The sequence below is a fragment of the Micropterus dolomieu genome, linkage group LG13 (assembly GCF_021292245.1).
Source record: "Micropterus dolomieu isolate WLL.071019.BEF.003 ecotype Adirondacks linkage group LG13, ASM2129224v1, whole genome shotgun sequence".
NCBI classification, from domain to species: domain Eukaryota; kingdom Metazoa; phylum Chordata; class Actinopteri; order Centrarchiformes; family Centrarchidae; genus Micropterus; species Micropterus dolomieu.
In genome coordinates, this window is record NC_060162.1 from 29,610,678 (window position 1) to 29,624,361 (window position 13,684).

Consider the following 13,684-nt stretch of genomic DNA (forward strand, 5'->3'; position numbering starts at 1 on the left):
TGCACATCAAGCCAGTTTGTGATGTTTCCATTCAGGATGCTTTCTATTGCTCCTCTGTAAAAGCTGACAAGAACTTGGAATGGGAATTTGGCCTTCTTAAGGTTCATTAAGAAATACAAGCGTTGTTGAGCTTTCTTCACCAGCGACGTTGAGCAGTAGGTTGTTCGCTGTGCACCACTCTACAAGTTTATCAGTGTCCTCCCGATAAGAATAGGGCTGTTACAGGCAAGTAATTTCCCCCGCAGCAATATGTTGGGGCTCAGCGTATGCAGTATTGTCACATTTTTCATGAATGAAGTAATTTAGTGCCATATAGCTTAGTAAGAGTGTCTGTGTCTGTCACCTCACGCCGCAGCGAGCCGCTAACAGCAGATTTATGGTCTGAGCAAGCTAGCTGCGTTGCCAAGCAAACTCCTTTTTGTAGTTTGACCGTCTTTTTCACACGCAATGTTGGCTATATCGTTACTTTCAGGGCATGTCTTATCAAGTCAATTTACCTACCGCAGCAACGCACACACACTGGTGCAGAGGAGAAAGGGCTGTCCACAACTAACCACCACGCTGTAGTAACGTTATAACTAAATTCCTACAAAAAGCAACATGAAAAACAGCTGTGACACACTACACTCATTAGTTAGGAGCTTCAAATGAGGCTTACCGTTCAGTTTGTCTCGACTGTAGTCTTACATCGCTGAGCCTCCTAGCCACATTTGCCTCGCTAATATGCTAACACCAAGTTAGCTAACCTTTAAAATAAACAGCAAAACAAAACACGGCAACACTTACAGCTTCCAAATTTGAAGTCAGGTCATGTACAGTTCATGGCGATCCATCCTTGAACCATTACAGAGCTTATTACAGTTGTGGAACTTTTAAAGCACTTATTTATTAATTTAACACGCCAAGTGTAAAGTATGAACATTGCAGTTGTTGTGGTGCTTGCCATCCTCCGAGGTAGGCTTAACCAGTAGCACTGTATCTCAATTTTGCGGTTATCACGACAGCCTCAGATATGAAATCTCATTGTTGTTTGAAATCCGGCCGATGATCGTGGTGTTGTCTGCAAACTTTACAGCAGAGTTCTCTCCATGTCGGGGGATGCAGTCGTGGGTGTACAGCGTGAACAGGAGGGGGCTGAGCACACAGCCCTGGGGAATGCAGAGTTTGCTGATCAGTTTCAGGGGAGATTGTGTTGAGTGCTGAGCTGAAATCCACAAACAGCATTCTGATGTAGGTGTTGTTTTTCTCAAGGTGTGTGAGGGCTGAGTGGAGGGCAGTGGAGATGGTGTCCTCTATGGATCTGTTGGTTCTGAAAGCAAACTGCTGAGGGTCCAGGCTGGCTGGGATGTTGTTCTTTATGTGCAGAAGAACCAGTTTCTCAAAGCACTTCATCAGAACGGGGGTGAGAGCCACAGGGCGGTAGTCGTTCAGACCGGACACTGCAGACTTTTTAGGTACTGCAGTGATGGTGGCTGAACCCTCTCCTGAGACAGTGAGATGTTGAAAATGTCAGTAACAACATCAACTAGCTGATTGGCACATGTTATTAGTATATGGCCAGGACTGTTATGAGGCCCAGCTCATATTCACTCTCAGCAGGACTCTCCTCACATCTGCTGTGGATACTGACAGGGGCCGGTCCTCTGGAGGTGGAGTAGACTTTACAGCTGAATCTTTGTTGAGGAGATCAGAGCGAGCATAAAAGGTGTTAAGTTCATCTGTTAATGTGGATTCACAAATGATGGGGGAGCTCCTGCTTTGGTAGCCTGTGATGGTTTTGACGGCCTGCCACATATCTTTGGTGGTGTTGAGGTCTCTCTCCAGTCTCCGCTGATGCCTCTGTTTTGCCTTCTTGATGCCAGCTTTCAGTCTTGCTCTGGCGGTGCTGTAAACTCCTTTATCAACCGACCGAAAAGCAGCTGTTTTGGCTCTGGATAGAGACCTCACCTCTCCATTCATCCAGGCCTTCTGATTGGGGAATGATTTTATAGTCTTAGTGATCATCACATCATCATCACAATAAATAAATGAGACACAATAAATTAGTCATTTTCAAATTTGATTTACATATATCAAAATGTATGACTACCAGAATCTACCATGCCTTAATGTGTGTATGTGTACAGGCCAATTCACGGAAGAGGAAACCAAGAAGTAAAAAGAGCAAAACTCTGAAGCCAACTAAGACAGACGACGTGATGAAGAGCACGTCCTCAGATCCCCCATCGGACAAGAGGTCAGATGATGAGGATGAAATTGAGGAAGAAAAGGTACATTTAGATAGTACGTGTACTGTTTTGCTTGCCATAGCATGAAAGGAATATTTCCTGTTTTCAGTGTGGAGGTGATGTGTAACTTTCTTGACCCTTTCAGGAGTTGGCACCAGTGAAGGCATCAAGCAGAAGGGGCCGAGCAGACAGGATGGTGGTGAAGGAGGAGGACGACGAAGATGACTACGATGAGGAGCCTGAGGAGGAGGAGGAGGTTTCTTCATCAGGGGAGCAGGAGGTCAAAGGAAAAGAGATCAAAAAAGAAGTCAAGAAGGAGGAAATTTGGGACATTAGAGAGACAAAGGAGCCAAAGGAGAAAAAAGAAGCAAAGCCATTGGAGGCACTACATAAACAGGAGGAGAGCTTGGAAAAGGTGAAATAATAATTTGTTATGATTTTACTACTGTGGACCATAGTTTGGATTCATGTTGTCATTATTGTTGTCAGTGTAAATAAATAAAGCATAAAACATTATTATTTGATTAAGAATTAATACACAAATACATTTTATCAGAATGAAGTCAAGACTGAGGTACGAGAACGAACGAAGAAAGCCTCTGATGTGCCAGTCCATATAACAGCAAGTGGAGAGAACGTGCCAGTATCTGAGGAGTCTGACGAACTGGACCAGAGGACCTTCAGTGTGGTATGTTCCATCAATAACGAAATCTTGAGAAAGAAAATAGACAGCACTTCCATAAAGTATTCACCCCCTTCACTTTTTTCACATTTTGTTATATTGCAGGCTTATGCTAAAATCATTTCAACTAATTTTGTCCCCCATGAATCAATACTCAATACCTCATAACGACAAAGCAGTATAAGGATTTAAGAATGTCTTGCAAAGGTTTTTTATTCAGATCCTTTGCTATGACACTTGAAAATGAGCTCAGGTGCTTCCTGTTTTTCTTTAAGATTTCTAAGTTTCTACACCTTGATTGGAGTCCACCTGTGGTAACATCAGTTGATTGGACTGACAGCTGACAATGCATGTCAGAGCAAAAAACAAGCCATTTGGTCCAAAAAACTGCCTGAAAAGCTCTGAGACAGGATTGCTGACCGGACCATTGTGGTGAAGAGGGAGCCGGAAGGCAAAGCTTTTGGTTTACTAGTCTATGTTCCAACCCGCATCTATGGTCATGAGCTGTGGGTATGACCGAAAGAACGAGATTGCGAATACAAGCGGCCGAAATGTGTTTTTTACTCTTTAGGGTGGGGAGCTCTGACATTCAGAGATGGGTCATATTAGAACTGCTGCTACTTCGCATCAAAAGGAGCAAGCTGAGGTGGTTAAAACATCTAATAAGGATGCCTCCTGGGTGCCTTCCTTTGGAGTTTTTTTGTAGGCATGCCCACCTGGAAGGAGAACCTGGGGTAGACCCAGACCTCGCTGAAGGGATTACATATCCCATCAGGCCTGCGAACACCCTGGGATCCCCCAGGTTGAGCTAGAAAGGAGAGGGATGTCTCGAATACCCTGCTAAGCCTGCTGCCACCTTGACTTTACCTTGGAAGATAACGGATGGATGGATCTACAAAGAAGAATGGCAGACAATCATACATCATAACAAAGACTTTCACTTTCTTCTTTCTAAGAAATTAGCAAATATTTCTAAAATCCTGTTTTCATTTTGTCATTTTGGGGTACTGAGTGTAGATGGATGAGAGGGGGAAAATTAATTAAAGATTTTAGCATAAGGCTGTAACATAACAAAATGTGAAAAAAATACTTCACTAATAGCCTGTTATTTGCATCAATTGTAATTTGTATAGTTTATTAAAGGGATACTAGGTGATGATCTTTAAACCCAGCTGCCAAACAAATGCACTCCTTTCAGAAGCTCCACCCCCAAAGTCATGGACGAGCATTGCCAAGCCGACCAGTACTATTTACTACTATTCCACTGCTGAAATATGGCAGAATCCACAGTCTGCTGCCCGAGGGCACTCTAACCGTGTTTCGACCAAAAGTACCCGGGACTTTTAAGTCCCCAGATCTCTTTTCAAGGAACTAAAAGGTTCCTTCAGCCCACTTTGTGTGCGAAGATCAGGCAAATTTACCAGCTGACGTAGGCGGTAGGCCTGCACGCTGTACAAAGCGATGAGCAAAATTTATAAATGAACGTCAGATTTAATTGGAATAATAAAAAAATAATATAAAACTACAGGCTGTGCTTGACCATTAAAGCAGCTTTTTTGTGTGCGTGAGACACGCGATAAAGTTTGTTACACATTTAATAACAAACTGGATAAAGCCATCAAGTTCTTAAAGTAACTCCAGCATAAATTTGTGACAGTTTGGAAGGTTATTACAACATTACCAGCTGACAAGAGCTGCAGACCAGCTGCAGCACTCATCTGTGTCGCCTGGACGTCAGAGGAAAGGGATTTTTATTGAGCTTTATTACCTGCTCATCAGCTGTTCTGCTTGTTTTGGAGAGGAGACCGACTTCGGCTCTGTGTAAAAACTTTCTGACTTATAACTTAAAACAACAACTCATCAGCTGTTTGCTGTAAACACAGCGCTGCACACTTGCTGCTGTTTCCAATCAATAGGCCTACATTTAATGCCGACATACGATCTCAGGCGGACATCGGAGGAACTGAGCTTTAATATCTGCTGTAATCAGCTGTTCCACTTGTTTTGGAGAGGAGACAGACTTCAGCTCTGTGGAAAAACTTTCTGACTGATGAAAGGTTAAAACAACAACTCAGATCCAGTATTTAGCTTAACTCAATCAGCTGTTTGCTGTAAACACACTGGTGCGGCTGTACAGTTGTACTTGCTACCTGGTACTTTTTTTTCAAACAAAGCAACATCCACTTCCCTTTTAAATCCTTTCAAAACAGTGGTTTTTCCTGCATTGAGATGCCTCAACAATATTAAAACGGTTCTTCACCTCGCCTAGTTAAATGACTTTATATGTAAGTTTTTGTACTCACTGCTCCTGTGCAAGAGCGCTTGCGAAGCTCGTCTTGACATACGCAGGGCTGTGTAGGCAAACCAGATGTTTTACAGAGTACACACAAAACGGAGAGCTAGCAAACTGTGAGGAACTATTCACTGAATTTAACAAAGTGTCCTTGACTTGAATCGCTTGGTATCCCTTTAATATTATCATTATTTTTGCTTAAGATTATGTTGTTGACTAATGAAATAGCAGCATCATTAAAACAAGTCTTTGATGGCTAAGATCCCGCCAGGTTCAACATGTTTTATCCATACTTTTGTTTGAATGTTGCAGTGTAAAGAGAGGATGCGGCCGGTGAAAGCAGCGCTTAAGCAGCTGGACAGACCAGAGAAAGGGCTGTCGGAGCGCGAGCAGCTTGAACATACAAGACAGTGCCTCATAAAGATTGGAGACCACATCACTGAGTGTCTGAAGGAGTATTCTAATCCTGACCAGATCAAACAATGGAGAAAGTTAGTATACACTGTCACTTATACACGCACATTTATCAAATATACTACTACTATACTATTTCCACACAGAGGAAGTTAAGCTGGCTATCAACGCTGAATTGGCTATGAGGACGCCTGTCACAATTATTACATGATCACCTGATTTTATTTATTTATTTATGGGTGGTGATGGAGCAGTGGATAAGACACATGCCTTTGGTTTGAGAGACGCAGGTTCGAATCCACTGTGAGACACCAGAGTCCCTGAGCAAGACACTTAACCCCCAGTTGCTCCAGAGGAGTGCGACCTCTGAAATATATATAGCAGTCGCTTTGGATAAAAGTGTCAGCTAAATATGTAGATGTAAGAACAACACAATCTTTTTGCACAATGGTCAAATTCGACAGTCAAGGGAAGTTCTGCAGTTGAATAATTATTTACATGTTGATACTTAGTCATTATTGCTTATATTCTTAATATATTGTTTATTTTGCATTACAGGTAACAAAAGCCGCGTTTCCACCAAAAGTACCCGTGACCTTTAGTCCCAGGATCTACTTTTCAAGGAAGGAAAGGGTTCCTTTAGCCCATTGTTATGTGCATTTCCACCGCGGTCTAAACACCTGCAAAGATTAGGCAACTTAACCAGCTGACATATACGCTACGCAAACCGACGGACAGTCATCTTTAGTAACCATAAGCCATGAGCAAAAAGTATAAATGAACATCAGATTTGTTAGGAAAATAATGAAAAACTGTTGGCTATGCTTGACCACTAAAAATTGCCTTTTTTTTTTTGTGTTAGAGTAAAATGAAGAGACACATGATTAAAGTTCATTACAAATATAAAAAACTGGATAAAGCCATGAAGTTCTTAAAAGAACTCTAGCACAGCGAAAGCAACTCCAACACAAAATCACCACAGTTTGGAAGATCATTAAAACATTTCCAACTGACAAGAGCTACAGATCAGGAGGAACGGGATTTTTAACATGCTTCATTACCTGCTGTAATCAGCTGGTCCGTTTCCTTTGGAGAAAAGGAGAACTCCATCAGCTGTTAAACACACCGCTGCACGCTGGCCGTTATTTCCAAGCAATACATTTAATGCATACATTCAATCTCAGGTGGACATCGGTGAGAACTGTGTGCTATCTCACTGTTGAGTGTAGGTTATGGGTTTACAAAGGTGGAAAAGAGGAGCAGTAGTAAAAAAACAGCCGACATACTCGATTTAAAGCCAGTAACCCCTCCCCAAGTACCGTTACTTTTGGAAAGTACAACCCCCCCGATGAGGGACTTTTTTTGGGGTAAAATAAAAACCCTGGAACTAAATTAGGCCCTGGTCCCTGCGGTGGAAACACAATGAGTTCCTCCAAAGGTTCCTACTTCCGAGGTATAGTTCCTTTGGTGGAAAAGCGGCTAAAATAACAATTTATTCAGATTAGACCGGGATTAAACACAATACAAGAAATACACGCAGGACAGAATGCCGACGCTTTAGGTGCAGAGTGGAGCTTCACTGCTTACTAACCTTGTTGTGGACTTCCAGGGTATACAGAGATAAACAATCTTTTCTTTCACCAAGTTTATTTTATAAGAGGGGCAAAGTCAATTAGTAAACCCTTTTGCTTTAATCTACAAGAGGAGCGGGTGTAAGTTGTATGGATATTTATTAAGGACGGGTTCACACCAGCCTTGTTTAATCCGGTTGTACCGAACCCTCTAGCAGGACTCGAGACTAACGGCATTCAAATAGAATGTTTTTGGGACAAATAGAAATACTCTATAGGAGTTGAGTGCCACACATCAAGCTCCTCACGCAGTGAAAAACAAATGTATATTATGATTTTTTTTCTGGACATGTCAGAACACCAATATGTGGGATATATTTTGATTGTGCAGAAAGTTTTGAAAAAAAAACACAGGAGCTATAAGACCAAGAGTTTATAACGGAATTAAAATGAATTAATTTATCATTGATGTGAAACGGTGCCACAACAGATACCTTTTCACTTTTGTTTTAAAATCAGTTTTTTGGAATGGAGTAAAATAAATATTTATTTCATAAACATTTATTATGTCACTAACAACTAACTAATATCTATGATAATAACAAAGTAAAGAAACCAAATTTTTCACATGGAAGACAGATGTGACCCATGACCAGTTCATCATAGTTTTTAATAATTCAGTGCTGTGGGGATACAGACTTTTCATGTTACACCCAAAACACTCCCATGATTGGTGTAAAACCTTCTTAGTGATTGCCGTTTCCCTCCAGCATCCAGAGCACAAGTATTTCATTGTATTTGTAATACACATGACAATAAAGTTTAATCTAATTTGGTCATTCCTGGATAGAAACATGGCTTTGTATTTACCCGTTGAATTTTAACTTTTGAAAATAAAAGCAAGAATCCTATATGAATTAACGGTCTAGTACCATTTTTTATTACATTAGGTAGGCAGAGCATGTGTGGCAGAGCAACAGGTAAAACACTGTTAGAACGCACAACGTGCAAACTATGTAAGATTGACACGACTGCATAATTTTGATTCTCTCTCTCTCTCTCTCTCTCTCTCGGCTGTATATTAACTTATTGGGAGAAAACTGGTAGTTCTATGTAAAATCAGACACATCGCCAAAACGGCATGATCCGTGTGCCGTTGCAAAGCTTCGACTGTGAGATTGACAGTCGAATCAGGCTCCGCCCATCGAATCTTGAACTTTTCGGGGTCAGCGCTAGTGACATAGACAATTATTACGTTATATCCTAAGTATTTCTATGACAATCTGTCAACTAAAATTTCATGTTTCAGCTCTAGGTCTAGGACTTGCATCTGTATTCATATGTTAAGCTGATGGTCTTTGTATTTTACAGGAACCTGTGGATATTTGTTTCCAAATTTACTGAGTTTGATGCCAGGAAACTACATAAACTATATAAGCATGCAATCAAAAAAAGACAAGAGAACTCCCAGGTACGTGAAGGACCTTACAGTCATTTTTTTATTTGGATTACAATATGACAGAAATAGAAATCCATGATGACGATGATTCTGTTTCTATAGGCAGTGGAGCAGAATACTAGAAGTATTAACACCCACGGCTATAAACATGCAGGTACAGTCATATTTCCTCTGTTCTACATAGAGAACAAGATTTGCAAGTTGTCACTGTACTGATTTATTTGTTGTCTTCGCCCTCAGATATTGAACGGCTGAAGGACAGCTCTCACCAGGACGAGAGCAGTAGGGACAGTTGCAGCTCTGACAGGCCTTTAGGTCGATACCATGAGAGCAGCAGCAGTGTGGAGAGACACAGCTCAGAGTACCACAGAAAGACTATGGGAGGAGAATCTAGGAAAAGACCGTACTCCTCCTTCAGCAACGGCAAAGACCACCGGGACAGGGACCACTACAGATCAGACAGCAGGGACCGAGACAAACAAGACAGGTGAGGGACGCAGACTGCAGGAGTGCTGCTTCCAGGGACAAATTAAACATTGTTATTGTCACATTATCTATCCTCTGGTGTCCTACCAAATCCAAGCCTATTAAGACTATGTTGTTGTTGTTGTTGTTGTTATGGGAAAAAATAATTCTTTAAGACCCAAACCAAGAATGTGTTAGTTTGTGTCTTAATCCTTTCTAACTTCCCTTCTCTGTCTGGCTTTCAGCCACAAGTGCATTGGTTCTTCCTGAAAACGTAAATCTTTGTAAACACCTCCCAAATATAAAGTTTAATTTTGTTTAAAATGCTCCGTTATTTACTGAAGCTGTGTGACACTATATATAGCAGACATTACTCAAACATGAGGAAATGCATATCTTGGGGAATATTTACAGGAGCAGATTAATCCACATTTGTGTATTTATTGATATAATAATGCGTTTTGGACTAAATATTTTACTGGATTGGATCGTCTGGACCTTTGCCAACGTAACAAGGCTATTTTTGTCTGAATGTTATCCACCGGCAGAGTATTGCTTCACAGATAAGTGGTGTCAATTTTTATAATAGGCAGTGCTTGAAGTGGGCCACCGATACCAATAAGTTACTTCAACATTTTACTCTTTGGTGTCCCGGGACTTTTCTTTTTGTTTTTGGGACTTATATTTTATATTTTGTTTGCAATACAAATAAAAACGACTTCCAACCGAAAGGGGGAAAAAAACAACAAAACGAAACAGGGGACCCAAGGCAACGATGGTGTACCTGAAATAAGGATTCAGCTTAGAAGTTTGTCCACTGACTGTATCATTGTCACATGGGGAGTCACGATAATAGTAGAATAGTGGGATCAAATAATAGAATAGTGTCCATATAATACTGTCCTTGCTATTACTTCTGCAGCGCCCTCACCACCTTCATCCTACCTTTTTATAGTGAAATCACAACTGTGACAAGTTTAAAAGAAAAATAGAATAAAAAATAATATGCATACATACAGATACTCTCTCATACTTGTGTCCAATCACATACACACGCATACCTTGCAAGTACAGATAACTTGTTGAGACAGAGGTTGACAGATGGATCGAATACGACTTAACAACAGCAAGGTAGGAGAAACAACACCACAGAATCTGGGAATTAGTCCATTAAGTCGAATGTAATGAGTGAAATTGTAAAAACTTCCCCCATTTTTCCTTTTACTTCTCTACTTCGTTCATCAGATTGTATGATATTTTCTCAAATGCCGCCACCATACCCAGTTCTGAGACCCATTCCTGAAATAATGGGACTACAGCATCTCGGTGGAGAATTTTGAACTGTGTTAATCTTAATCTAATGTCTCTGGAGACATGTTTGGTAATACCAATAATTTTATGTCCTGGGACTTTTCTTGCGTACCGGTGGGCTCTGTGTGGCTCTCATCTGTTCCCATTCTCGCCTGTTTGCTAATCTCTGTCGGCGGAGATGGAGCAGGTTGAAGCTCGATGCCTTTCATGCAGCTGTGAGCCCCCATGTGAATGGGAAGTACCAGCAGGGCTGGGAAATAAAACAATTATGATAATTATCGCAATATAACTTTCCTCAATAACAATGTAACAAATGTTTCATAATTGAAACATTGATTTAATTAATTTGAGTCACGAACAGCACTTTAATTTGTTGAGGAAAAGGGACTGAAAAAAATATTACTTAATTGAAATTTACTTAATCATAATTGTGAGAGTGGGACGAGTGAGAGGATGTGCTGCGCGAATGCGCTACAGCACCTATATTTTCCACTTCAAGCACTGATTATAGGTGGTGGCAGAAAATCTTACCAGAATGGAGGAAATGAACTGTTTAATGCTCAAAATATGCTGGGAGAAGACCCCCCAACATATATTTCCACAATGAACGTTTTATCAAACCAGCATACAATTATCTGCTTGTCGTCTTTTTGTGAACCCACAATTGTGTTTCTTCATGTTTTGTGAGCAAAAATAGAATGTATATAATATAATAATCTGACTCCCTATGTCCCCGACAGTTTTCAACACAAAGTTTACGGTCTTGCCACCTACCCTCCATCTTTATTGTAAATCCCGAACACATTTCAGGCACAGAAAAATTTCTTTCTTTAAGCCCTGAAGTACTCTGGCATCAATTTTCAGGACGAGGGGAGGATATTTGTTGTTAATGGTGGTAAAAAGAAGTTGGGAAACAGCTTCCAGACTCACTTTAAAAGAAGAGCAAAAGAAAGACGAGCTGAGAACGAGAGTGAGAAGAAAGCGTCAGAAGACGAAGGAAGGAAAGGGAGAGGAAGAAAACAAGACTTTCTGATTTTCAGGGCGGTTATATTTTAGATTTGTTTTGGATTAGAATTACATATTAAAGTACTTGAAGTTGGTGCACACCAGCTTGTACACTAGCATTGAAAGTGTTTTGTTGTTTAAGTTCCATCTTTGCTTTGTTGTTCAGTTATGCTGATGTTATGTGTATGCAGATACTACAGTGATGGTAAGCACAGGAAGCTGGAGGAGTTCCGCTCCAGCAGAGACCATCGTCTGGACATGAAGGATCATTCCCATTCAGACCACCGCTCTTCCTACCGCTACCACTCAGACTGGCAGACAGAGCAGCGAGCCTCAGTCAGTGGACCCCGCTCTCCCCGAGACCAGCGCTCACCCTATGACTCCCGCTCGCCCATGGGACACCCGTCACCTTTTGACTACTCGTCAGACCACAAGAGCACACCAGAGCAGATCTGGAGCAGCCGCAAGACATAACAGGAGCTGCCTGGGTCTGCTAGTAGCAGCCATAGACTCAGTAACACAGCAAATGCCTTACAGGGACTGTGGACTCCAACCTGATGTTGTTTAAAGCACTGTGTATCAGTCAGTTCCCCTCGCTTCAGCTACAGCTCATATCGGGTACCTGTGAGATGAATGCCAGGGAGTGGCCCAAACCCGGCAGCAGCTCAAAAATCAAAGCATATTTTTGTAATCAAGAATTTAAAGCTGCATTGTTGTGTAGGCTGAACAGCATGCAGCATCATTTTTTGTTATTTTTATAAACTTTTTTTTTTACTCTGGAAACGGACACAATTGACCCTTAGTGCTGCCTCATATTCCCACCAACCCATGACACTGGATCCTGTATTTGACTGTTCTCTATGTTTGTCTGTCTGTCTCTGTCTCTTTATCATGCTAAATGTGATTATCTACCTTATTTAAGTGTTGACTGGATGAAAAATCAGTTGTCACATGAATCACATTACAAGTTGATGTAAAGGTGTCCGCTTGGATCCAGTCTGGTCTCAGGCTCACCACCTTAAGTACCTCATTTACAGCATTTGTCATTCTCCTCAGCAGGTGTTTCTTTTGCCACCAGGCGTGAATTATTTAATAACATATCTTAGCTGTAAAAATAAAGGTTGGGGGGGGGGGGGAAGAGTTGCTTATATCATGTTTTTTCCTTCTGTAATACTGGTGTAAATTTTTGTAAATTAGTAAATCAGTGGTCTTTTTCCTCAGGCTTTTGGGATTTATTATGACTATACCTTTCCCCATCAACTCAGGCCTTTTTGTCGTTCTATAAGTGAGTTTCTGTATATTAGTTCTTTCATGATAATGCTTTCAGAATGTAACTTTTAGTAAAGGGAAAGTTCTTAAACAATACTCAGTTTTATTCACTAGTGCTTAGTTCTTTTGTCTTGGTGTGTTGAAATCAGTGAGTTGGAATGAACTGACCCATACAGTCTGAAAGACTGTTGTCTTTCAATAGAAGCACCTATTAAATCTTAGATAAACAAAACTTTTTACATATATTTGTTTCTTTACCTCTTCATTTTATTTTATACGTAGGCAATAATAATGTCAATGTTTCTATGCAGCCAAGTATATTTGTGGTGAACCACCCAACTGAATGAAGTTACTGTTACGGTTCACACTGTTGTACATACATTTCCTCTATATTTCAAAATGAATTTACACTGAAAGTGCATGAATTTTTATGAACTGTTTTATATAGTTGTTTATGAAGCCATTAAAATCAATCACTGTACTCACTCGTACCGTCTCTCTTCAACAAGGGGTCGTGTTTTGATTCTGCCAGCTGGTTGGTTGATTTCATTACACTTCAGCTATCACAAGCAAAGTTGTAGCCAATATCTGTTCAGACCAGGGTAAGACGCAATCACAGCAATCATTTTCAGCTAGATTTTTACTAGTCCTGTCATGACATTTGTTTGAATGTAACAGCAGATAGTTGTTTGGCTTCAGTCAGCGGTGCCCCCTATAGGGTTACCTAATGCCCCTTTTCCACCGCATGGTAGCCAACCAGCTCGACTCTCCGCGACTCTATTCGCCTTTTTGGTTTTCCATTGGGGAAAAGTTGTACCGGTTATCTGGTACTTTTTTTCGTATCACCTCCGTCGAGGTTCCAAGCGAGCTGAGGCGATACTAATGCCCATTCCAGGCTGCTCAGAACTGGGAAATTTCCAAGTTAAAATATCTGACTTCTGACCTCAAAAGCGTTTCAGTTGCATGGTGGTGCATGACACTAAATGT

At 40.9% G+C, this 13,684-nt stretch overlaps 1 protein-coding gene across 1 annotated transcript in view; it reads left to right on the plus strand.

Annotated features, from left to right (window-relative positions):
- Positions 1–13,178, plus strand: part of chd1 (chromodomain helicase DNA binding protein 1) — a 42,063-nt gene extending 28,885 nt beyond the window's left edge. The window contains exons 29-36 of the mRNA XM_046066372.1: positions 2,127–2,270; positions 2,374–2,643; positions 2,785–2,916; positions 5,516–5,694; positions 8,560–8,659; positions 8,750–8,801; positions 8,888–9,134; positions 11,620–13,178. Coding sequence (XP_045922328.1) covers positions 2,127–2,270; positions 2,374–2,643; positions 2,785–2,916; positions 5,516–5,694; positions 8,560–8,659; positions 8,750–8,801; positions 8,888–9,134; positions 11,620–11,902 — 1,407 coding nt within the window. The 3' untranslated portion in view covers positions 11,903–13,178. The remainder of the gene's footprint in view (positions 1–2,126; positions 2,271–2,373; positions 2,644–2,784; positions 2,917–5,515; positions 5,695–8,559; positions 8,660–8,749; positions 8,802–8,887; positions 9,135–11,619) is intronic.
- Positions 13,179–13,684: the final 506 nt, after the last annotated feature.